Source organism: Thermobia domestica, chromosome 17, assembly GCF_964235325.1.
Source record: "Thermobia domestica chromosome 17, izTheDome1.hap1.1, whole genome shotgun sequence".
Taxonomy (NCBI): domain Eukaryota; kingdom Metazoa; phylum Arthropoda; class Insecta; order Zygentoma; family Lepismatidae; genus Thermobia; species Thermobia domestica.
In genome coordinates this window covers 56347114-56374616 of record NC_137470.1, presented here as the reverse complement: position 1 = coordinate 56374616, position 27503 = coordinate 56347114, and the positions used below count along the sequence as shown (strand labels likewise).

Here is a 27503-nt window from a genome sequence, read left to right as displayed (position 1 = left end):
GCATATTCTTCAGATGGTCAATCATGCAGCCCGCATTATCTTTAAATATTCTTTTCAAGCTACTTACTCTGGACCTCATGTTTATTTTCACGCCACCCCTCTTGAGGAATTTCATGTCTCCTCCGCCACTTCCAACACTACTGCTGGACCTTAATCATGCGTATTTCTTTACTGTTTCTTAATATTCGATCACTTACTTCCCAGTACACTCTCTTCGAACAGCTACTTCTCGAAGAAACTATTCAGGCCTTCCTTCTGAACGAAACTCTTCTTACTCTATCTATGACGTTCAGGATACCTCGATACACCCTACTCCGTTCTGATTCTACCATCGCAGCACGCCGAGCAAATGGGGGAGTAGCCATTGGCTTCCACCCTTCGATTAGTCACCGCCAATATCACCCTGCATTGACTATGCTCCAGAGTATCTCATTACTACGCTGTACTTCCACTCCCTTTACGTTACCGTAGCTACCATATATGTACGCCCTGGACACCCCATCCCACGCTCATTCTTTCTCTACATCCCCAATCACTTTAAAAACTATATCATCATGGCCGACATCAATATTCATAGCCGCCCTAATAATCAGAAACAAAGCTTCCTTGACTTCATTACTACTCATACCACCGGTCATATTTTTGATATACCTAAAGCAACCAGACCCATCACAAATACCACACCTGACGTAGTTATTGCTTCTAGCAATCTCTTCCAGCGCTGCACTCTCGAAATGATCGATTCTATAGGTAGTGATCACCTTCCCATAAAACTTCATATCGACCAACCACAGGCTCCTACTCTTCGTTTGCTACCTGAACCTCGTCGCGCTCCACGATTTGATCAAGCAAAGTGGGATGATTATCGCACCACTATTACTGAATACTTTGTAACCATCGAGCCTCCTACTACCGAAGATGATCTCTACGCACGGGTCTCTGAAATCACTCACTCCATTCATCACGCTTCTGACCTTCATATACCCACAACTGAAATCTCCAGGTACCAACCACGTCTACCGCCAAACTACCTACCTCTCGTACATCGTTCTCGCGAATTCTTTCGTGAATATCAGCGCACTGGTAACCTAGAAGCTCTTCGTCATCATCGCCAACTCCAGCGCACTGTGCGTAACTACGTCAAGGCACATAAACTTCGCAACTGGATAAAGACGTGTAACATCTTAGCCGCAACTTCACACCCCACTAAGTATTGGAAGCGATTTCATATGTTAACTGGGAAGCTTACTCGCACACCATATCCGCTGTTAGTTAATAACCAACCATTACACACAGATGAGGAGAAAGCAAACGCCTTTGCAGACCACCTGCAGACTACCTTCACCCCGTTTTCACCTGATTTTGTTCAAAGACATCCTACTGATCGCCTGAATTTATCATCTCCATATCTACAACCTAGTGCAGCACACATTCTTCCAGACGACAATCCTCTCACAGTTCCGATTTCTACATCTGATATCGCCACCGTCGTAAATAGCAAGCGCAACACAGCTCCTGGCATCGACCGAATAACTTATCGTCATATCAAAGAGGCTCCTTATTTTCTTCTTCTGCTTCTTTCATATATCTACTCTTTTATTCTCCGGACCGGCTACATACCTTGTGACTGAAAGACTTCTTCCACTCTTATGTTTCTTAAGCCCAACAAACCTCCAGATTCTGTTGCTTCTTACCGTCCGATACAATTAACTTCCGTATTTAGCAAAATTCTTGAGCGCATCCTTGTCATCAGACTGCATCACCATCTTTCTCAACATAATCTCTTGCCTGTACAGCAAGCTGGTTTCAGACCTAATTTCAGTATCAATGATCAATTTCTCAGGCTTCTCAATCTCATCACGAATCATTATAACACTGCTCGGCCTTCATGTCTCATTCTTTTTGACCTAGAGAAGGCTTTTGATAAAGTGTGGCATTTAGCTCTCATGTTCAAACTTCACCGTTTTAGGCTACCACTGTTCTACCTTCGCTTCATCTTCCATTTTCTTTCTAACCGCCTGTCTTATGTTACTATCAATAACTCCTCATCTCATCCGATTTTTATACATTCTGGTGTACCTCAAGGCTCCGCTCTCTCGCCTCTTCTTTACCTTCTGTTTGTGGCCGATATGCCAACCCTTCCTCCCACTGTTCATAGTTTTCAGTATGCAGATGACACTCCCTTTCTTTGCACGGCCAGAACTATTGAACAAATCAAATCTGCTCTCCGCCTAGCAATAGACTCTTTTCTCCACTGGTGCACTAAGTGGCGTCTTCATATAAACTCGACAAAGACTCAAGCTATAGTCTTCATACCACCTCGAAAACGTTCTCGAGTTAAGAAAAACCCCAATCTACTCAATCTCAAGGTTCACGGCACACGAATATCACCTACAAAACAGGTCACCTATCTTGGTATCATCATCGATCATCACTTAACTTGGATGCCACATCTTCAAGCGATCATTCGCAAGGCGTATGCTCGGCTTAATTTACTAAAACGTCTGGTTGGTACCACCTGGGGATTGCAACCCACGACAATCCTTAATACATATAAGGTCTTCTTACGCCCAGTTCTAACATATGGCCATCCCGCTTGGACTGCTGCACTGCCTTTTTTCTATCAGAAATTACAAGTTCTTGAACGACATGCATTTCGTTTGGCTTATAGAATCAAGCTTCCCAGTTCGACACAGGAGATTTATGACAGTATCACTTTTCCCACCATCCTCTGTCATCTTGTACAGTTACGAGTAAAGTTCATTACTAACCTGTTTCAACAACGTCATTCATTACTTCTGGAAACTATGAACGCCGACCGCCACTATGATTTAGGATATAAATTTTCTACTTGCCCTCTATCCCTACTGTTCTCTTTATATCTCAAAACCATTCCACCAGACCATCCAGATCATTTTGTCGCTTCAGCTTATTCTTCTGATCACCTTCCACTTCATTTATCACCTACATATGCTGCACTGTAACCTATTGTGCTAGCAGGGCTCCACTTGTCTACATCACTGTCCAGAGCAGCCCCTGGAAAAGAAGATAATCTGCATTCGTCTAACTAACATTTCCTTGTGTTGTCCTGTGATATGCACTTCACTGTCATATTTCCTCCTGTCCTCATGATTATGAACAAAGTTCATAAATTCCGTTGCACTTGAATAAAAATGTAATAAAAGTCATAAACTGTCATAAAATACAATAAAGTAAATGATTTTTCCAGATTACCTTACTTCCCATAGACCACCTCCAATATCCTTCCTTCCCCAGTCTCTGCACCCCTCACCACGGATAGAGGGCGTAACCCTCGCAAGGGAACTAGCCTTCGGCTAGCAAAAATATAATTCGCAGTTCATACTCACTTGGCGACTATAGCCATCTATTGGTCTATTGTCGTACTAATTATCTAGGATAATTGTTTGCTTAGTTAGATCTTATCTTGCGGAGGATTCTCTTCTAGAATCGATATCGGCCTCACGATCCGAGCCGCACATTTATAGACAGGCCTTTTCTTCTTACTAACTTGGTTGTACAGTCCTCTTATAACCTGCACGGGCCGCTACACTTTTGTGTGTGCGAAACGTCAGGCTTCTTACTAATCTCCATCTCTTGGGATCATCATGCCAGGGCCTCCAACCTCGATGGACAATCCAACTGGGCGACACAGCTTACCAGCCACTGTCATGGGACCACCCAAGGACCGCCGCACGCGACCACGAGAACGCCAACGCACTTCCTCTGGAGCTTCTTGAGCCTCCACCAATTCTCCTGTCAGGGACAGAGATCGTTCTCGCTCGCCAACCAACACCAAAAAACCTAAATATACTGACGCTCTTAAAAGTCCACCTAAACGTCAAACCGAAACGATTCCAGTACCATCTGCCTCATCCTCATCCATTGAGGAGCCCATTATTATCGACCAGCCAACGAATGTCATATACACCATTCTTTTCAGTAGCCTAAAACCGGAGTACTTCACTATCAAAGCCATGTATCTTCAACTAATGCGCTTTTGTACTCGACTCGACCTACACCTACTCGTGAAAACCCAAAATGGTATCCTTCTGAAAACAACCAATCCACAACTCTATGAACATCTAATCTATCAAGTAGGGGCAGCTATGTTTGGGACAAATGCGAAGATCCAACTTTTGAAAACACCAAATCAGAGGACACCACCGCCACCGCGCCGCACACCTCTCTTATCAGTAGTCATTCGTGGCGTAGATCCAAACCTGACCGAAAAAGAGATATTAGACGAACTCAAGGAAGACGGCTATCACCCAAAGCGAGCACTACTAATTAAAAACGCTACTGGCCCGACATATATGGTGCGCCTGATCACCGAAGATCAAAATCTTGTAGATGAACTTCTTCAAAATGGGGTATATATCTACCGCTGCCATCATCGGGTGGAAGCGTCACGAACTCCACCGCCTCTCTCTTTACGGTGCGAGAATTGCCTCACATATAACGCCCATCCTACCAATAAATGCACGCTGCCATCTGTGTGTCCACATTGCAAAGGGGTTCATAAACTGAAAAGTTGTCCGAACCTTGAACAACCAGCGAACTGCAACACCTGTGGTGGACCACACCCTACCTACTCTTACCAATGCCCCCAAAAACCAAAGCCTCTGCCGGAAAAACCTGAAACAGTAGTGCCTTTATGCATACATCCAGCAACGCAAGTATCCACCGGCACACAAACCTCTCTTCTGCCGCCAACCACCGTCGAAAATATACTTCAATTCATTACTCTAGTGCTCCAGAACAACTTCCCCTATCAGCGGGAAGCTATCCTAACCCATGCTACGAAAGCAGCCTGTGACATCTTCCACCTTCATATGGCTGCTACGTACTCCGGACTATCCACTTATTTCCATTTTCACTCTGATACTCAAATATGAATAATCGCACACGAGAAAAGCGGCCAATCACATTTCTCTTCTCCAACATCCGCTCATTGCGCACTAATAGAGTACTCTTGGAAACCATGGCTGCCGCTAATAGTGTCGACTGCATATTACTCAATGAAACATATTTAAAACCTAACGAGCGGTACTATTTTCCGCACTACAATCTCATCCGAGCGGACCTACCGCAACACCAGCTCACGATGGAGCAGCTATAGCCATAAAGCCATCCATACCAAGACGTCATATTATACCCCCACACCCTGAGCGCTACTCTGGGCACGTTATTCAAACTGTCTACTTCCCATCACTCACCTTAACGGTTGCTACTATTTATGTCAGATCTACACAGCCATTGCCATATCACTTCTTGACATATCTTGACTTAAACTTCCGAACTTATATCCTGCTCGCCGACATTAACTATCATTCCCGCACTGCCACTCAGCAACAGTGCTTCACGGATTTTTTGGCAACTACCCACAGTACGTGTATTCCATTGCCTTAACATACTCGCCCCAAAAGCAATACCACGCCAGATATAGCCATAGTCTCCAATAATCTGTTAACCCGCGCAACAGTGGATGTTCTTGGTTCAGTTGGCAGCGACCATTTACCGTTTCTCCTTACGATACAACAACCAGCTCCTACGCAGCCTCCTGCATCTTTACCTCCTAAATACAATTTCAGTAAGGCCAACTGGACTAAATATCAAACACACATCAGCACACGACTGGCAAATACCAACTCCAATATTACCACATTTGATTCCATGGATCTCTTGGCAGCAACCCTAACGGAAGCAATCAGTGATGGTACGGAATATGCAGTCCCCAAACTTACTGCACATCCACTCCGTCCCAACCTACCTCCGTATGCGCTTACACGCTTAGATCGTTCCCATGCTTCTCTTAGAGAGTACCGCCGAACCCATACGTCATCGCCCGCAAACGTCTTACCTGGCGCCAATCTTGTAATCAACTACAAAATGAGAGGAACCCGACGAAATTCTGGAACTTATTCAAACGACTAACTTTCCAGAAACATGGTTCGCATTATCCACTAGTTGTAAATGGCACAGTTTCTACCACAGATACTGAGAAAGCAACAGCGTTTGCCACTTACTTCGAAACGGCCTTTACACCCCACTCAGATCCCATTTTTGTCCATCCATCACTTCATCATATTGCCATAGAGGGTGATCCAACTCAACCCTTACTCCAAGCTCAGTTTGGCGACCCACTAAATGATACAGATGCTCTTCTAGCCCCAATAACTTCCGAGGATATCCACCATGTACTTCAGGATAGACTTAATACAGCACCAGGAGCAGACAAAATAACCTACAGGCAACTTTCTCAGGCTCCCCCACTTTTCCATACCCTGCTCGCAGTCCTCTATACTCTCATTCTTACCACAGGTTATATCCCTAACCAGAGGAAGCTCGCAAAAATCCTCGTCTTCTTAAAACCACGCGAAGACCCGGCATTAATCACATCATACAGACCTATCAGCCTAACATCTGTCTTCAGTAAAACACTGGAACGGATCCTTGTGAAACGACTCCATCCTTTCCTTGCCGCACGAAATATTCTTCCTTCTACACAGGCAGGCTTTCGACCTTTCTTGGCCACTGGCGACCAACTCCTGAAACTCTCTTCACTCGTACTGAATCACTTTAATAAACACTTACCATCTGTGCTCATTTCTTTCGATATCGAACGTGCATTCCATACTGTCTGGCACGAGGGGCTACTATACAAACTAAAGCGCCTACTCCCACTTCATTACGTACGAGTGATCGCCAACTTTCTCTACCAGCGTTGTGCATTTATCCAACTGCACCAAGGACATTCGCACGAATTTCTATTACGAGCAGGAGTCCCTCAAGGATCCGTAATCTCTCCACTTCTCTACATCCTATATGTAGCTGACATGCCTACTCCCTCACCACCAATTCATGCTTTACAGTTCGCAGATGATACCGCCTATCTCGCTCTCGGATCCTCTGTCGAGCGCATTAATCTACAATTACAGGCAGCCATAGATAACCTAATCTCCTGGTGCTTGAGCTGGAAATTAAAATTAAACCCAACCAAAACACAAATGACACTTTTTGCTAGCAACAAACGCAAGTACTGTCCCACACGCAATCCGGAGCTGATACTTATTATGGTACTGGACTCAGAGATCTCGCTCAGCAATAGTGTTAAATATCTTGGGGTTCGTTTCGATAAACAACTTACATGGCTCACCCACCTGACTGTTCTCGAGCAAGACGTCCGCCGTCGACTCAACCTCTTGAGAAACTTAAAAGGCACAACCTGGGGCTTAAATGCTAACATCTTACTGCATACCTACAAAGTTTTCGTTCGATCAGCTATGACGTACGGTCATCTAACTTGGCTTTCGGCGACTGCTCACTTTTATAATCGCCTACAACTCCTCGAGCGTCAGGCCTTACGCATTGCGTACTCTCTAACTAATCGAACCCCCAATGCTGAGCTCTATCAAGGCACTACAATGCCTCATATCTTGGACCACCTCTATCGCCTACGCACGCGTTACATTACTCACCATATAGCAGCATCACATGAAACGCTAATGGCCCTCTTAAGTGAGACCCCTGCTCTCCCCCATACTGGATATCCTCCAATCGACCATCTACTGGCAATTTACGAACGAGAAACCAATTCCGATGACTACAACCCTGAGCGTCAAATATACCAACACCATCCTCATATCTATAGATAATACCTTTACCGCAATATATGCTTTCACAAGACATCACTGAAGAACCTCTCTAACTCACCTCACACTAACCCATCCCTTGACACGTGGCATTTCCGATAATTGGACACACCATCACTATAACTGAGAAGCTTTTTGCTTGCATCTTCCCTATACTAGCAACCTGTATCCAACCACAATAATTCTCTTCAAATAGTAAAAACACCACTCTGGCCATAGAGACGGCATCACCGTGTGAGGCCCGCCCATTGTTTGATGGGAATTAAAGACAGAGGGAAAAAATTGCAGTTAAAGATGGTGTTACTGCATAAGACACCAAAGATATAAACTTTTTTCGCTGCATCTCAAATTTGCTTTTACATCACCTCTGTACTACTAGGAAATCACCTGTGCACTACATGTAAGTCATCTTTGTACTGCTTCAAATAATCTCTATCGTACATGCAAATCATCTGGGTACTGCGTGTAAATCACCTGTATGTTACGTGTAAATCATCTCTGTCCTACATGCAAATCATCTGGGTACTGCTTGTAAATCGCCTGTGTGTTACGTGTAAATCATCTCTGTCCTACATGTGAATGACCTGGGTACTGCGTGTAAATCAAATGTATGTTACGTGTAAATCATCTCTGTCCTACATGTAAATCACCTGGGTACTGCGTGTAAATCACCCGTGTGCTACACGTAAATCATCTCTGTCCTACATGTAAATCACTTGGGTACTGCGTGTAAATCACCTGTGAACTACATGTAAATCGAATACGTGCTACTTGTAAATCACCTGCGCGGTAGGTGTAAACCATTTGTGCAGGACATGTACGTGTGCACTGCACATATGCTGTGCACGGGAAGATGTTGAATAGGACCTGGCATGTATATGTGCATCACATGTACAGGCGTGCATTTATACAGATGACGCACATGTTGCATCCGTGCAATTGTACATGTAATATACGGATACTGTACGTGCATTGTGCTGTCTGGGAAGGATGGTCCTAGGAGAAATAGTCTTGATGCTCTAGCCGATTTACCAATTTTTCTAACCAGTTATGGATAATATATTTTCATTCAATTTTTTATTCAAACAGCTTTAGCATCAACACTATTCATTGTATAAACCATGAATTGTACCTTGTTCTCCTTAGAATAAGGCGTCCTTTTACTTCAATGTTGTTATCATGTATTATCTGTCAGGAAAGAAAATGTACTCCTATTTTTCGAGTCTCGCATTCCTGCGCTCCATCCGTGGAGAGTATGAGAATTAAATCAATCAAATGTTTACTGAGGGGCAGAATAAAAGTTTAATCTGAATAAGACATTGCAGAGGGCCACAAGCTGTGAATGCGAATAGTGCATAATGTAAATAAAGGACGACACCGAACGAGAAAGCCAGAAATAGCTGTTAAACTTAAAAAAAGAGTAAAAATTGTCGAAGTGGGAACATAAAACACAAATACAACAAATACGCCGACGATTAAAAGAACACCATGCTATGAACATGTTGTAGTGGTTAAGATGCTGGCTTACAAGTGCGAAGGTCGCTAGTTCGAATCCCCATCAAGGATATTTTTTAAAAATTTTTGTTAATAATACATAAAGCTCATGAGAGGGTAAAAGAGGTCGTTTAGATTTTCGTAGCAATTATTATTGGTAATGTTTAGTATTGATAATACTTTTTGTCTTTGCGTATTGCTTTTATTCTTTTCTTCATTTAGAAAGAAAAGAATATCCGAACAAATGCCACCAAAATTTCTCTAATTTTGAATGTAAACGCCATTTGCAATCAGTGAAGAATAAAATTGAACGTTCCGAAGTAGCTGCATAAAGTAAAAAGAAAAACATGGATGTGGACCATACTCATGGTTACTAAAAATACAACTTCTACATGCCTTACACCTCCCGAGCACATTTCTACGTTAGCAAAGTAAGAGGCTTATGTTTAGGTTAGGCTAGTCAATATGCTTTGCAAAGGGGACCGGTTTAGCTGTGACGCACCACAGGTGCGAGAAGAGAGCAAAACATTTTGTCTCTCTCCCTCTGTGTGTCTATTTATCTATCTATCTGTATATATATATAACGCTATTTGTGACTGTCATAACCACCCTAATGTTCAGCGGATTGAGACGAAACTTGGCACAAACATTAATTGTTGAAATATCTTGAGTTCGTTAACCAGAATAATCAGATGAAAATGTTCAAAATGCCGGCCCTTCAAACTCTTAAAAAGTTCCAAGGGAACCAAATTTCGCCCATAAATAGGTATTCAGAAAGTTTGAATAACTTTTCCTCTTTTACTGAAATATTTGTGTGCAGGGACTTATTGAAATATTGGACCCGATTAATCGCATAAAGATGGTTCACGCCCTTTCGCTACGGTCAGGCATTTTTTGCAGGAGGGAGTTATTTTCCTATCGGGACAAGATGATTGTTAGTGATGATATGAAATTACACATTGAAAGTGAAGTAACTTAGGAAACGTGACATTTGAAAGAATAATATAATAGATGTGCTTTTCCCCAACACAGAGAACTGTAAATCGTGTATTTCGAGTTCCGGAGCGTGAATGGCGAGGAGTGTTATTTGATTTGCTTTTTAGTAACACATTGCAATGCAAATAAAGGTAGGCAACATTAGTGGGAAGTAAAACAACAAAAACAACAACCACAATAATAATAATAATAATAATAATAAATATAATAATAATAATAATAATAGGTGTTGTTTGTGGCAAGGCAATATCTTCCTAAATTCTTCTTCAAACGTAATGCTTGTAACGCCATATCTAAGTTACAAACCAAATATTAGCAATTTATATCGAGAGAACGGGAAACTGTAGAGTGATGGGAGCAACGTTGGACAGTATGCACTCATAGTACTCAGAAAACTAAGCGATTTCAATGCAAAATTAACGACGAGTCATTGTCATGGGTAGTCATGGGGCCACGGCAGAGCCCTCTTTAGGCAAAATGTCGTTAACTTATATGGAGAGAACGGGAGGTGATAGTGGGATGTTGTCAATGTTGGACACGGTGGACCCATAAGGCGCATCGAAAAAATCAGGGGGAGGGGTGCCAGCCAGCTGTTGCGGAGAACCACAACATACATAATTCAGTGCAACATGTAAACCTATACCTCGGTAGACCAAACCTAGCTCCTACCTTCAAAACTTTTTTTTTCGAAGGAGGAACCACTGGACAATTGCACCGAAATACAAGTTTACTTTTGCACTACGGGTAATGGAGCAATTTCTACTTTCCAAAAATTATATTACTTTAATTCCTTTATCTTATTTTTAAAAATGTTTTTTTTTTTGAATACCAAATCAATGGGGTAAGGATCTAATCTACTTCTTGAAATTGTGACTTCCCAAAAATTTCAAAGTAGTTAACAATTTATTGTAACAGATAAGTATAGAAAACAACAATAATAGATGTATTCATAGCAAACAATTAAAGTTCCGTATTTGAAAATTTGTAACTTGAAACCTTTAATGGAAGAAACAAATCGAGCCTTAAACTGGGAACGAATACTTGTTTCAATCAAATCAAACGGTAGTTTTAACACAAAATCTTACTTTTTTAAAAAAAAAATATTTAACAACTCCTTTCCATTCTGTTTTATGAAATCCTCTTTCAAGGTTCCGAGTAAGGAGAGAGCAAGCATGAATTCTTAAAAACACTCTGACTTTTTTTTTCAACTTTTGAAACTAACATGAAGCTTACCTTGAGAGAAACAGTGAACAGAGCCAGTGACTGAATCCTCTATAAATTTAGAATACAAATAAAAATGCCAAATGGGATTAACATAGAGGACCCCTTCACTAATTCTCCCACCTCCTCTGTAAGTCACACATAATAAATCAAATTTTGAAACTTCCAAAGATATCAATGACTTACTCGCAATGGGTTGTATAAATACTTGTTATATTAAATATCCACTATTATCACCTTCATCTGCAATATCTCAATCTTCCAAAGCCATAGTTTCAAACAGAAGTAATTCTCACTAAGTCACTATAATTTACGTATCACGTTCCCATTCTTATAAATTCACAGAACCCATTTCGATCTACATTACCCTTACCGTAGTTTGCAGTCAACAGGGAGCAGCCTCGTGTTTTGCACGTAGAGGAAGCCTTCCCGATGACGTCAGCTACCCAATCGCGCAGCCGGACTCGGGAGAGAGCCATTACGCAGTAGCTTGAAAAAACAGGGTTGCCAGTCTACTTTGACGGAAACATTGAAAGGGGGTTTCATTTACAATTTGATAATACAATGATAATAATTAATCGTAACATATATAGTTCCCTGGGGTCACAGGGATAAGTTTTCAAACCAATACAAAGATTAATTATTAGAATTGTACATTACCCCAATTCCAAATTTTTTTTCCAAACCTCATGGTCGTTCCTTCTTTACAATTCATTCCCGTTCTCAGGAGTACATGCAGTTAACAGTGACGATTACAAAACGATGACAAACACAATGATGATGGATGATACTCTTTTCCTGCAGGAATAGAATGAGACATAACAAACAAACATCAAAAGTTCCAACAATCATTTTACAATTATATAAAATATCATCACTTAACAATTTAATTGCTATTATTACCTCTATTTTCTACATTTTCAGCTGGGACATATTCTTTACAAAACATAACATGTCTTTTTATTCTTGTTTGTGGGTTCTCAATGTTTTCCAACTAAACAGTATTGGGTGTTGGCTTGCTCAGGACACGGAAAGGACCACCATAAATTGGCGCGATTTTAGGATTAAAATGTTTTTCAGCAGACAATTTTAACATCTTTTTAACCAAAACTGAATCACCGATTTCAAGGTTTACTGGTACATGTTTTTGCGAATAAACCTTTTCACTATGTTTCCAGGATCTTTCAATGTTCTTACAGATATTTTTGAATTTCTGTTCTTTATTTTGATCTTCGTCTAAAATCTCAAGATCCATCAACCATTTAGCATCCAAAGGATGAAAGAACTTCCGTCCCATAAAAGCTTCACAAGGTGCGACCCCAATACTCTCACTTTGGCTCATGTTGATAGTAAATGCTATTTTCGATAGTAAATGGACCCAGTTCCTTTGACTCTTATCAACATATGCCTTGAGCAAATTTTTCACCGAACGCACCGTTCTCTCTGATTGATTCGGAGAAGGGTTATATGGAGAGGTCTTTATCCCCTGAATACCATACGTATATAAGAATTGGCTGAAGTATTCTGAGGCAAAATAGGAAGCGTTGTCGTGAAGAACCTTCCCTGGAAACCCGTAGCGCAAAAACAGTTCAAGTAATTTAGAACAAATAATTTTAGATGTTAAACATCTCAAAGGTTCTAACATGACAAATCTACTGAAAGAATCAGTTACTACTAAGATATATTCGTAACCTGAGCTTTTAGGAAGACGCCCCGCCGTGTCAATATGCCAAACATAATTTGGATGTTTAATTTTCCTGGAATAATAAATCCCTATTGGTTTTGAACCACTTTCTTTACAGGTTTGGCAAATATGGCACTTTTTTATGTATTATTTTGTATGTTCAACCATATTAGGCCATGTATAACGAGAAGATACCTTCGCTATAGTTTTTCTTACACCCATATGACCACCATTAACTAAGGGCTGGTGAGTATACTAAATTATGGACTTTATTAACTTTGGAGGAATAACAACTCGAAAACCATTTCCACCTTTCCCTTTTGTTTTCTTCAAAAGAATTTTTTGGTTGAAGTTTATATTGGCTTACCTCTTCCTTTCGTTCTAGCTTATCAATAATCTCTTTCAGGTGTGGATCTTTACGCTGTTGTTCTGCTAAGGGTTCACTGAAATTAGGATACTGCCAGAAATTGAAAAATGAAACATTTACTTTTTTCCCTCGATCTTTTACCACTTCTACTACATTTTCATCTTTGGTATAAAACTCTAAATAATTTCCAACCCTGGACAGAAAATCTGCAACTGTATTTATCATACTCCTTATGTGAACAATTCGGAATTTAAAACGAGCTATTTTCTCGAGTAAGGTTCCATAACGTCTCTGGCGCTTATGATTGGTCAAAAGCCAAGTTAAACTTTTAGAGTCAGAATAAACTACAAAAGGATTATGCAAATAGTATTCAAATTTTTCCAAACAAACGCACAAAGATTTCGTCTCCAATTCATATATATTCTTACTCCAGTCTGATGGAGGAATAGCTTTTGAGAATAAGGAAACTGGTCGTAAGTTTCCATTTTCATCATATTGTGAAAGGACCCCAGAAAAATGACGAAGACTAGAATCGCAATGAATTACGAAACTAGAGTTCATATAAGGAACTCTTAAAATCACATGCTCACAAAAGGCTTGCTTTAAATTTTGAAGAGCTTGATCATGAATCTTTGTCCATTTAAAAGGATGTTTAGTTGACCTAAGTTCTTGTAATGGTGCTATTAATTCTGAATACTTATAAATAAATTTAGAATAGAAATTAAGGATGAACAAATTCTATTGACTCCTTTACGATTCTTTGGCCGTGGTATATCCTTTATCGCCTTTACTCGCTCAGGATCTATACTCATATTACCGTTTTCAAAACGGAAGCCCAAATACTTAATACTAGTTTGAAATAAATGCGTTTTCTTGGGAGAAATTGTAATACCCTATTTCGTGAGACGAGATAATACCTCTTCAACCAGTTTTTATGGCTATCTAGATCCGAACTCAACAATAAAATGTCATCAAAAAATATTTCAAGATTTTTAACAACAAGATCACGGAACACCTTATTCATTATATTACTTAAAACGAATGGAGAAACTTTCAAACCCATGGGACAAGCTGTAAAACGATAAACCTTATTCTTGGTTACAAAAGCAGTATAATTTCTGCATTCCTTAGACAAAGATAACTGATAGAAACTGCTTCGGATATTGAAAATTGAAAAAATCTAATGATTTGAAATGCTAGAAATCACATTTTCCATATTCGGAGACGGAAAACTCTGTGCAATTATTATCTGATTGATTTCACCATACGCCACTACGAGCGTCCTACTCTTATCAGCATTTGTAACCAAGAAACAGGGAGATGTAAAGGGGGAATAATCAATTTCTTCTACAATTCCCTCTTTAACTAAATTTTTAATATATTCTTCAAGTTCCTTTTGTTTATTGGTGGGTATTTGGTACGGCTGTTGACGAATAGGAGTGTTATCTGACAATTCAATATTATATGTAAAGTTTTTAACTCTTCCTATCTTCGTGGTAATAACATCATTAAAATTCTCTACTAAGTTATCAACATAATTTTGTAATTCAGGGTTTTTCTGTAAAAGTTCTGATGAAACAGTATAATTACCTTTTTTTCTTCCCTTTCGGACGTCTCCGGATGTAAAACTGAATGATCAAACTGCACCTCCAATTCCGGATCAAAGGAAACTCCGACTGCGACATCTCTCCTACAGACCCCTGGAGCCACAGAAGCCGGCAGAGTAGACGTTGACATCCCAATCGTGTTCGAAAAATTTTGTGTAGGCCTAGGGCGAGGTAAAGTTTTCGGCAAACCAAAGGAGCGTGCTGGTTGCTGTCTACTGACCTCTTCCCTAGAAGTAGATAGGGAAGAGCGAGGAGTAACTGCTAATAACGGGGTTTCTCGAATAGGAACAACTAATTTTCGAGATTGGACCTTATACACTCCATTGGAGATGTCAATAACGGCATTAAATTTTGAATGAAAACAGTTTCCTAGCAAAATGTCAAAGTCTGTTGCTTCAACTATATAAAAGTTTCCTGAGAATTGTTGTCCTCCCATTTTAAAGTAAATTCGAACACGTTGATTTACCGATACTTGAATGTTTCCTAATCCAGTAGTCTGAACACTAACATTTTCCACTTTAATTTTACACTGTTTCTTCAATTGCTCAAAATACCGTTTACTAATGTAATTGCAAGTACTACCAGTATCCACTAAGCAATTTACACACTTCCCTTTTATATAAACCGGTTCAATAATTAGTTTTTGAAAAAAGGGGGTATTTTCCAGTAAGTTCTCACTCTCCCTTGACCAATCACAGGGTTGAACACAGTCCTTTACACATGTCTGACTATTCCCACCAATTTGATCAACATTATTACTTAATAATTGAGGGGGGTTATAATAACACCTTGGAGTGGGTTGCCTTGATTGCATAATTACTTGATCTCTAGTATTTTAACACCGACCATAGCAGACGATTTCCGGGATGGTACCATATCCCGATGGTACCATATCCCGATTTCCCCTAACAGGTGTTTGCAGTTTATAATAATCGGCCTTATATCTATGCAACATATCATATCTAGCTGACAAAGACATTAATTGCTCAAACGTATGAGGCATCCCATGTTCTACCAAAAACATATGGGCAGAAGGACAGACCATGTTACATATAAGATCACAAACAGAATTTTCGCTAAATGACATGTCAAGGACGTTAATAATGCTTAATTTAAGATCTGCAAATTCAAAAAGCGTTTGATCCTCACTCTGCATAGTGTAAAAATATTATGACTTGAACTGGGTACGAGCAACAGTAGAGATAAATCTGAGCATAATTCTTCTACAAATAGTTTGCCACGAATAAGAACCACCGATAAGGACCTGTATCATTTCCTGAACTTCACCTCTAGAACGTGAAAGACAGGCAATGAGAACCAAATCTAAGGGTAAATTCTTATTTCTCACAATACTATCCAATTTCAGTAGAAATTTAAATGTTAGTTCCGTATTAGAACCATCTATAATAGGAAGTGAATTTATTTCATTAATTAGAGCTTGATAAACACCATCCGAAGCTTGTTTACTGAAATTTAGAGTCAAATTATTTGAAAAGGAAGTATTTTGGATAGTACTCCTATTTTCATTACAGCCTCTGGCTCCGCCACTGAAATTTTGTTGGGTTAGTTGTTGACTAAATCCACCCCCACGTTCAAATATTTGGTTTTCAAATTCATATGAGTACCCAAAAAACTCATCACTACTTGTACTAGAGGTTTCTCCCTCATTATTACGTCCCGAAGGAAAATTTAAATCTCTGGCCCTCCTATCGTAATTCTGTGCCATATTGCTAACGTAATTCACAAGACAAAAATATAGTAATGATACTAGAATAATACAAAATGACCCCAATGTTAGGCGCATAAAATAATTTTGAATCTAACCAGCTGAATTTCAAACGTTACACAAATTTGAAGGGGGGGGGGCAATTCTTACAAGATCCTTCCGACATACAAACATTTTGGAAAGTACGCTGTTGACTGCAGACTTTTAAAATTATATATGTTGCGGAGAACCACAACATACATAATTCAGTGCAACATGTAAACCTATACCTCGGTAGACCAACCCTAGCTCCTACCTTCAAAACGTTTTTTTTCGAAGGAGGAACCACTGGACAATTCCACCGAAATACAAGTTTACTTTTGCACTACGGGTAATGGAGTAATTTCTACTTTCCAAAAATTATATTACTTTAATTCCTTTATCTTATTTTAAAGATGTGTTTTTTTTGAATACCAAATCAATGGGGTAAGGATCTAATCTACTTCTTGAAATTGTGACTTCCCAAAAATTCCAAAGTAGTTAACAATTTATTGTAACAGATAAGTATAGAAAACAACAATAATAGATGTATTCATAGCAAACAATTAAAGTTCCGTATTTGAAAATTTGTAACGTCAAGTCAAACGGTAGTTTTAACACAAAAGCTTATTTTTTTTCACAAAAAATATTTAACAACTCCTTTCCCTTCTGTTTTATGAAATCCTCCTTCAAGGTTTCGAGTAAGGAGAGGGCAAGCATGAATTCTTAAAAACACTCTTTTTTTTCAACTTTTGAAACTAACATGAAGCTTACCTTGAGAGAAACAGTGAACAGAGCCAGTGACTGAATCCTCTATAAATTTAGAATAAAAATAAAATCGCCAAATGGGATTAACATAGAGGACCCCTTCACTAATTCTCCCACCTCCTCTGTAAGTCACACATAATAAATCAAATTTTGAAACTTTCAAAGATATCAATGACTTACTCGCAATGGGTTGTATAAATACTTGTTATATTAAATATCCACTATTATCACCTTCATTTGCAATATCTCAATCTTCCAAAGCCATAGTTTCAAACAGAAGTAATTCTCACTAAGTCACTATAATTTACGTATCACGTTCCCATTCTTATAGATTCACAGAACCCATTTCGATCTACATTACCCTTACCGTAGTTTGCAGTCAACAGGGAGCAGCCTCTTGTTTTGCACGTAGAGGAAGCCTTCCCGATGGCATATTTTTTTTTTACGCCCGAGAATCCACATTACTGTATTCTGATTGGTTGAGTGTTCTGACGTCACAAATCACTCTTGGTTTTGATTCCGTGATTTCAATTCGACTCTCAGAAGTTCTGTGACAGAACTAGATCACCGGAATATTAAACAAAAAACGAGCACTGAGCATACAATGAATTCTCTAATTAAATAAGCGTGTTTATGGTTTACTATAGTATAGTATTGTGCTATATGCAAAGCATAATAGAGAATTCTTAATACATACATAGCATATAATTCCTTGTAATAAGCACAATTCTCTCTGCACAAGTAGAATAATAGAAATACATTGCGTTTTCGTAGTGCAATAACCTTTAGTAGCTTTTAGTTTATTAAACAGTTTTCACTGCGTCACTTAAACAAAAGTAACTTCGAAAATTATGCAGTATAACAAAAACTACATGCACATTTACAACACGCAAATTAAAATAAATATCTTATTTTTCTTGACATAATTTGCAGAGTATATGATTTGAGCAGACAGTTCTACCAAAGTGGAGCCACGGTGGCTCAGTGGTAGAGCGTTCACCTCTGGTGCATGGGGTCCCGGGTTCAAACTCTGCTCCCGCCAAGTGAACTTTGTGGTGGACAAACACTTTGTGCGTGGGTTTTCTCGGGGTTCTCCCGTTTCCTCCCACTTCATTCCACAATTTCATTCATTTCTCATAATCACCGTCTCCTTTAGCCTAACCGGCATAATCGTGGGACGTAAAACTCAAATATTTCATTTGATTTCAAAGTTCTACCAAATTTTGACACATATCTTACATTTTCAGGTCTGGTTAGAACTTTGGGCAAGTCTTTACTTTAGGCAAGGCAGTGAATAAGCAATGAATCTGAACCGGTTCCCGCAGTTATAGTTACAGTTCCCAAGAAGGAAAGGCAGAAAACAACGTGCCCTGCGGGGCTCTAACCCGCCTTCACTCGCTGATGCTCGCTCGGCAATAATATGTATTGATAGTATATCATTGCCTTGCCCAAAGTAAAGAGTTACCGAACTTTGTATTTCTATTAGCAGAGCATGCATTAAATGAAGAGCTCCATTAGCAGAACTTGCAGATTGACTTAAGGAGGGCTCAGTATACATACTTTTTGCTAGGTAGGCTCTAAAAAGCAAAAATGCTATCAAACCGAATCAGGACTGGAGCACAGCAGGGAGGCTCATGCTAGGCGAGGTTGTCGTCCGTAGGGAGCAGGCGCGTCATCGACAGGAGGTATATGCAGAAACGTGGATACGGGAAGAGCACAATACATCCACTATCACTCAAAACTCATTTCGGCCTATGTTTAGCAGAAGGGGTCCAGCTATTTTCTCTAAAAAATGTTACAATTTTGGTAATTTCTGTTCACATTCGCTTAGTTTAGGGTAGGTTATGTTAGTTTATGTTATATTAGTGTAGGGGTCCCGCACAATTTTCCCAAAAATGATAGTATTTCGCTTATTTCTACCAATATTAGGTTAGTTTAGTTACGTTATGTTACGTCTAAGTACTTGCATCATTCATTTCGCCTGTAAATTTTGTGTTTTTACGTGCTTCTGGACCCTTGTACTAAACATACTACCTCATTTCAACATGCTGTGTGCTGACAGTAATTACATTTACACTCTCATTCTTTGAGAAAAAATGTTTCATATCGTATTTTACCTATAAATTTCCATTTGGTAGAATTGTGTGCTTGAGTGAACTTGCAGAGAGTCTGCTGTCTCATTTTACAGCCTCATGCCTAAATTACCACGTACATATTAAAAATATGGGTGCTACTGATGTAACATGGAGGTGTGGCCTATTTTAAGAAGGCCACATTAAAAAAGTACGAAAGAAATGATGTAGCCTAAAATAATTTTGAAAGGCTTGAGTTCAGTTGAGTTGATTTTGAGTTAACGTTCCTTTCAGTAAAGAGGCTATATGAGACGGGACCTACTAATTAGCGTGGAATCCGAGCAACATGAATTCTCGCCAGGATTCGTACCCAGCTCTCCCACGCCAATTTGAAAAGCTTATTGTACTAGTAGCCTCAATATGTGGGCGGAGTCACCAAACCCACACTATCCCATTTTAGGACTGCAAACTTACATTAATGATTAGAATGACTTACATTAAGTCTTTTAGCACCAATTGCCTTAGAACGTGTTTCTGAAGGGTAAAAAGTGGATTACATACCCTAAACTTTTTTTTTTTTTTTTTTTTTTTTTTTTTTAGAGTTGCACACTCAAATTCGTGAAATATTAACTTTTTACTGCCAAGTACATTACATAGCCAAAAACCAACTTATTCACCATTTTCATATCTACCTATTGTAAATCTGCACCAAAACGATTTTGCCGAGCGAATATATACAGGGTGTTAATCATAAGCGGAGTTAGAAATTCTCTGCTGGGGGACAGACCTTCAGAACAACCGTGGAATTTTTATTATCTTATACGTAGCATTTTTTATTTTTTGTCAAAAAGTTGGGGCAATGCTCCTCCATAGCTCCGCCCCTGGTGTTATTGAACTATGTCGACAAAGTGAAAGAGGTGATTCTTTACATCAAAATAAAGAAAATTTCATGTTTTTTAAAGAGCATAATTTAAACCCATTTTAACGTCCTGGTCGTCTTCCATAATTCTGCTAGGAGTATGACTGAAATTTTGTCCTTAGGGAATCTTCTATGCATATATTGCACATTGAAGAAATCTATTTTTTTTTTTCTTTTTACACCAAGCTCCGTATGTTCAAAATAGCGTGTGTTGATTTTTGCATTTTGGACAATCCTAGCTCTAAAACTATGTACACTCGTTTGAGATAACAGATAATACAAAGACTCTTATAATATAATCTCGATGTGTACATTGTACTTTTCCCAATGCCTAAGAGAACTACTTTTTCTTGAGGAATGGATTCCTTCAGTTTGTTGGCTTAGTTCATTAACACCATATTTTATATTTATCCAGAATAACACAAAGATAATTTGTTACAGATGGAGTTGTACAAATTTTGACTAAGAGCTCCTTCGTGGCCAAGCGGTTAGTATACGCACCTTTGGCGTGAGATATCCGGGTTCGATTCTTGGCGGGAGTTCACGTGAAGCGGATTCCACGTTAATCAACTCAACAAATTTTGACTCTTTCCCGTTGCACATCCAGTATAACAGGCTATGTCAAGAGTATATTACCTGGCTAACATCTGCAACACCAGTCTCCTTAAGTTTTCGAAGTAGATCAGAAAATAGAAGGAATTACTACACAGTGCGCTATGACCACTTTTTTCGCTTCCTTTCTTGCATGCACAGAATGGGTACAGCTTACTACTTTCCTTTTTTCAGTAAGCTTGAAGTTGCACAATAAGATAAAACTATTATAATTCATTAGGAAAATATTTCTGTTCTTTGCTTCATCGTAAAAAAAGCACTGATGCTACATGAGACGTAAACCAAAGGTAGAATTCGAACTACCGTAATTCATTAAATTGTCTGGACTCTTACACCACGAATCGAACCAAAGACACCGTACACCAAAGGCATGCTTGTCATTGAACCAGCAAGAAGATCGAAGATTATATTCGTGTTATCAACGAACTTAATGGTGCAAGTAAAACGGGAGACTTTACACCGAGAAACCACTTAGGGCAGTCACTAAGAGGAAATAGGCACAGTTGGAAGTACCAGTACTGCGTGTTTTTTTCTTTAAAGCAAACTCATGGAATATTGTTCGTGAATGTCTTTCAGTTTCTCTTTAAGAACTAAGATACAGTCTTCAATTTAAGTACAGTGAAGTCCCGGTATTCCGAACAAGTCCGGGAGGAAAATTTTTATTTATTTATTTATTGTGGCAAAAATACGCAATTTTAGGAAGTTAATAACAAAGAGGATGAAAATGGACGCATGTTTTCGTAAAAAAACAAAATAAACTTTCGTTAAACACAGTTTTTTTTCATTGATACTTGTATTTTTTAAATATTGTTCAAGCTTTGCACGGTTTTTTCTTCACTCAAATTGTAGCTTTGCCAACATTTAACTCTGTGGCCAATTTAGTCACACTTTAATCATTATCTAAACGCTTTAGAGCGTCTAGCTTGTCTTCTTTACGCTTACTCGCCATAACAATCGACTCTCGCACTGTAATACGCAAATGCTCAAAACAGAGGAAACAATGCTCGCACTGAGACAACAGCTGACAAACTGCCGACCGCTGCAGAGTGAACAACACAAAGATAATACAGCCATAATGGGAAAATTTGTAACTACGGTACGTGGAAAAATAAAGGCAACATATTTTCCCAACATTTATAACTTATCCAGTACAGTACATATAGTGTTGTCAGAAAACGTGTTTTGAAATATTATATGCTATATATTGCAACACAATAGATCCGATTACCCGCTTCAAACCACGATTTTATTGTTAATCCGGGTAATCTGAACAGGGTTCGGTCCCAATTAGTTCAGATTAGCAGGACCCCACTGTATCGTTAGAAAGAAGTCCACCTCTAAACGTTTGGTACATCTTTACACCTAGTATGACCATGATAAATAGATGTCTTAGTATTGAAGTATCTTACTCAATGGGGCATGCACTGTATCCAAGAAATACAAAAAGATATGCTATGGCGTGAAAAACGCCAAAGCATTTGTTGCTTTACTTTTTTTTTTAATAATAATAATAATAATAATAATAATGAGAAACTGCCATTATGTGCTTCCGTCTAAAGCAGGCCTAAGTCTTTAATTCTCTGGTGGACAATATAGAAATAAATTTATTATCTTTCAACGTGTTCTCTAGACTAATCAATATTAACATCTTAAGGACGAAGAACGTTTAACGAGGGGAAAAAGTTCTAGTTGTATGTAAAACTTAGTGAAGCTTTTCCGCGTACTTTGAGTGGAGCTAAATATTTGGGTAGCCCAAGTTGTGACACATAAATCTGTCTACTCAAGAAAATACTAACAAATAATTTACTTTGTGTATGTAAATCCGTTCGAGACACACACTCATTGTATGAAATTAAAACTACTGGAACTTACACTTGAAAAATACATCGACAGTATTTTTCTTCATCTCAAGGAGTTCGGTAATTAGATTTATGCAAAATTTGTGTCACTGGAAGCCTAAAAAGACAGTACGTATCTCAGTACTGCTTTTAAATTTTTGTACAAAATAAATTCTGATTGTAAAAATAAATAAATAAAATAGGAGTATATTTATTCACATTTTTTAAAAATTTTATTAACTATATTTTTTACAGTGAGTTCCATTATGACGATTCTCTACTTTCTCTTGTAGTAGCAAGCTTACGGAAAGAATTTACTACACTTACTATACCAAAAATAAACAATAAAAACATCAAATGAACGCCAATTACTTCAATGTGCCACAAACGAATGTGTTACATTAATGAGATTAACACTAAAACATTAAGAAGTTATTTTTAACATTTAAAAATAACTAACCAACATAAATAGCTTAGATAAATTCAATACAATACAACATTACCAAACATCTACTCGCCTCGTTCGGTGGTCCTCTGGATGATTTAATGCTTGAAGAATCTGATAATTTCAAGTGCATTTTTCTTCTTGATAAATACACTTTTTGGACTTTCTTGTCTACATTTCTAGTCCTTCGATGAACTGAAAGATCTACATTGCATTTAGACTTATTGTATTTCCTTTGCATTAATATCTGCATTAATTAGTTCGTAGATGAACTGTGAAATAAATTCTACACTGCACTTTGTTAAACTATAGAAGACTAAACACTATCCCTGTGGTTATGTACGTGTGTGTGTGTCTATATCAATGATCAAAGAAAAAGGACTTGTAGCAAAGCTATACAACAAACATATTAATTATTTATAGACTAACATAACCACACGGATAGGGGTGCAGTCCTTGTCTACAGCTTTACAGTGGACAGTGCAGAATTTGTTTTACAGTTCCTCTATCAACTAAGTAATGTAGATAATAGTGCAAAGGAAATACAATATCTTTGACTCAGTACAATGTAGATTTTTCAGTATATTTAAGGACTAGGAATGTAGACCAGAAAGCGCAAAAAGAATATTTAACGGCTCTGACGAAGAAGAAAGAAGCCTTCAAAATTATCAGATTGTTCAAAAATTAAATGAACAAGAGGACCACGTATCAATAAACCGAATAGCTTCCATCAGTATTCACAGTATTGCCAAGGTTAAGACCGATGATCGCTTTATTAGATTCAGCATAATTTTCGAAGTAACAAGTACAATCAGATGCTACTGGTAAGAAGACATGAATATCCGAAACTATCGATATATTACTGAAAGAATACGTCACATCTGGAAGCAAATTGAAGTTAGTGAAGTTTATTACGATGATAGCTCGTTTATACACTTGCGAAATACATAAAAAGTGATTAAATTAGGTTCTATTATACTGAACGTAAATTTCAGACGATTAAGTTTGAACACTTCTTTCGCATCTACCGTATTAAATGTAGTTAGGCACTTTCACTGTGATTAAATATAATAGTTATTTATTATTATTTCTCTCCGATTGTTAGTAACCGAACACTGCCTAACAACTGATTCCATTTATCAAAAGGAAAAAGCAGATAAATCGTATAGTTACTATTTAATATGTCTGTCAAATATTGAGATAAACTACTAACACAATAAAAAAGATGTAAGGCAAATCATCTTCATATTAGCTACAACCAGCACTAACTAAATCATTTAGATTAGCACTAATAAAAAGCACGTTATAGGCAGTTATAATTAACCACAGGAGATAAATTTCAATTATCAAATATTGTTTCACTTTCAACTATTGCAGTGCTAATTTGATATGCCACATTTGTGCAATCATTCCCTCCCCATTTATGATTTAAGCTTAGTTAGTTTGGCCACCATTAGCACATATAATATGCTTAAATCTAACACAGAAAATTCTATCTTTACATATTCTCGCATTTATTTACAACTATGTTTTCAAACGAAGGTTATGGTGAAATCAAATTTACAAGTATTCGAAGTGAAAATAAAATTGAACCTTGAAATAAATTGACAAACATATTTTCTATCTCTCACATTTACGAATTTGTAATACGTACTCTGATAACTGTTGCATACACTTATTATTTACCTGTTTCCTTTGCTTTAATATCAATACTATATTATACAAGTATATTATAATACTTGTACATTATATACAAGTACTGGGTGTTCAATATACAATGCAACCCGGAGTTTGGGATAGTAGAACTTTTGAACCGGAAGCGGTACACAAATAATGGTTATACCAAAATGAAACCTTGTTCATACATATATTTTTAAACTAGGAAGCAACGACTGAAGTACACTAGGAACCACACAGTGTTGCCAGATGTAACCGAAGATGTAAATCTTTTTTTTTTTTTTTCTTACAAGTCACGTAAATTGACTCATAACTTATACGTGTAGATGTTGTGTCGTTAATTTTCAGTTTGTATAGTTGGAGTAGCTTGGAAACTATAGAATGGAAAAAAGAATTTTTCATTTCCATCGATAACTAATCGGATGAGGCCTCTGTAAGGGGGTTACTAAGGAAAATGTGGTTTTCATAAATTAACGTTCTGAATTGGCAACAGTGCTGATGTTTCAGTGCATCAAAAGGTGTGTTAAGGATCTGTCTACATTATGCAATTCCTCAAAACAATTTTCAAAAAAACTTTGAAATTATCGTGATAAAACTTTTACGTACATGCACCCGGCAACACTGCTATTCATCACGAACTGAATTGTCAGTTCCACGGCAGATTCTAGAAGTGCCCCCGTTTTGATTCAATGAATAGCAGTGTTGCGGGGTGCATGTGAGAAAGTTTTATCGCGATAATTTCAAAGTTTCTTTTCCATTGATTTTAGAAATAGCATAATGTAGACAGATCGCATTTTCGCCGATCCCAAGAGGTTCAGTCAGAACATGGCTGAAGTAGCATTCTTAATGACCACGTACCGATGACGTCACCTATTATTACTACTACTACTACTGCTGCTGCTGCTGCTTTTGCTTTGGATCTGTATAGTACAAGGGCAAACTTATTTTAATGATAATTTTAAAAAGTAATCGTTAAATCACTTTTTGAATATTATTTTAACAAAAGAAGTGTTATAAAAAAATTTAAAAATTATTAAAAAAAACTCTCCTTAGGCAGGAGGCAGGGTTTGAACCCACGCCAAAAACGATTTTCCTTACTAGCGTGTTGCGCTAGTCCAATCAGCCCCGACAGCAGCTAGCATTTACTTTGTGCTATATGTATGTCATGACTCGTGATGATGTATCTGTATCGGCCAATCAGATCAAAGGATATCGGAAGCTCTTGGGATCCGCGAAAATACACTGAAACATCAGCACTGTTGCCAATTCAGAATGTTAATTTATGAAAACCACGTTTTCCCTAGTAACCCCTTACAGAGGCCTCGTCCGATTAGTTATCGGTGGAAATTAAAAGATTCTTTTTTCCATTCCATAGTTTCCAAGCTACTCCAACTATACAAACTGAAAATTAACGACACAACATCTATACGTATGAGTTAATTTACGTGACTTGTAAAAAAATTGATTTACACCTTCGGTTACATCTGGCAACACTGTGTGGTTCCTAGTGTACTTCAATCGTTGCTTTCTAGTTTAAAAATATATGCATGAACAGTGTTTTATTTTGGTATAACCAATATTTGTGTACCACTTCCGGTTCAAAAGTTCTACTATCCCAAACTCCAGGTTGCATTGTATATTGGACACCCTGTATAATACAAGATACTTGTATCTTAACAGTAAGTCTTAGTACAACTTGCTTTTTTTTTTTTTTTTTTTTTTTTTGAGTAACATTTCCCTGTGTGTAAGCCTTTATCAACCTGCACATTAAAACTTACATTTAAGTGAGTTTCAAGACATTTTTTTCATTTTTTTGCATGTGATTTCCCTAAGGACGCATTCTGACTTATACATTCTGACAAAGAGTGGGGAGCCGCCGCTTTCTGCCTGTCACATTTTGGATGTATAAACGAGCGTTTACTTCGAGAATATCCGTGCTCGAGAGTGAAACTATACTTAGGAGGACGTCCAGTTTGAAGACATTTTCTTCCTGGAAGCTGAGTTCGCCTTCGTGAGACAGCTGTGGGTTGTACAGGAATGGTGGTTGCTCTGCGTCCTGCCGATACTTTTAACAATCCCAATCCCTTTTTGCCATACGAGTGGAGAGCTGACAAAAGTGAGGATTCAGTTATAAGACGTCTATGAGCCCGATGTAAAGCTTTAATAGCAGAATGAAATTCTCCGGGATTATTATCGTATTTCATCAGTATATCCTCAAAAATTTCCTGAAGTTCTCTTGTGGCTTTCTCTTTCAGTTGCGCTGTGTGCTCAATCATTGGTAATTCACCAGAGATTGAGGCACGTTCTGAAACGTGTTCTTCACCATTCTTCTCTGAACTGGCTATATTGCCACTTTCCGCAGATGATGCTAGAATGGCTTGTCCTT

The 27503-nt window shown here is 38.2% G+C and overlaps 1 protein-coding gene across 1 annotated transcript; it reads right to left on the bottom strand.

Moving 5' to 3' along the window:
• Positions 1-11114: 11114 nt before the first annotated feature.
• LOC145674344 (uncharacterized) lies at positions 11115-17797 on the bottom strand. Its single transcript, XM_081744275.1, has 2 exons — positions 15026-17797; positions 11115-12182 (listed from the first exon to the last, which is right to left on the bottom strand). The coding sequence occupies exons 1-2, from the start codon at positions 15854-15856 to the stop codon at positions 12108-12110; spliced, it is 906 nt and encodes a 301-aa protein (XP_081600401.1). The 5' UTR covers positions 15857-17797; the 3' UTR covers positions 11115-12107.
• Between the last annotated feature and the right edge of the window lie 9706 nt (positions 17798-27503).

What these genes read in the sequence shown, in the direction of transcription:
- LOC145674344 (XM_081744275.1), bottom strand. Translation starts at nt 15,856, where the DNA reads ATGCAATCAAGGCAACCCACTCCAAGGTGTTATTATAACCCCCCTCAA. An exon ending in CCGAAAGGGAAGAAAAAAAG is followed by an intron (nt 12,183 to 15,025) that starts GTAATTATACTG and finishes CTATTCCTGCAG; the next exon opens with GAAAAGAGTATCATCCATCA.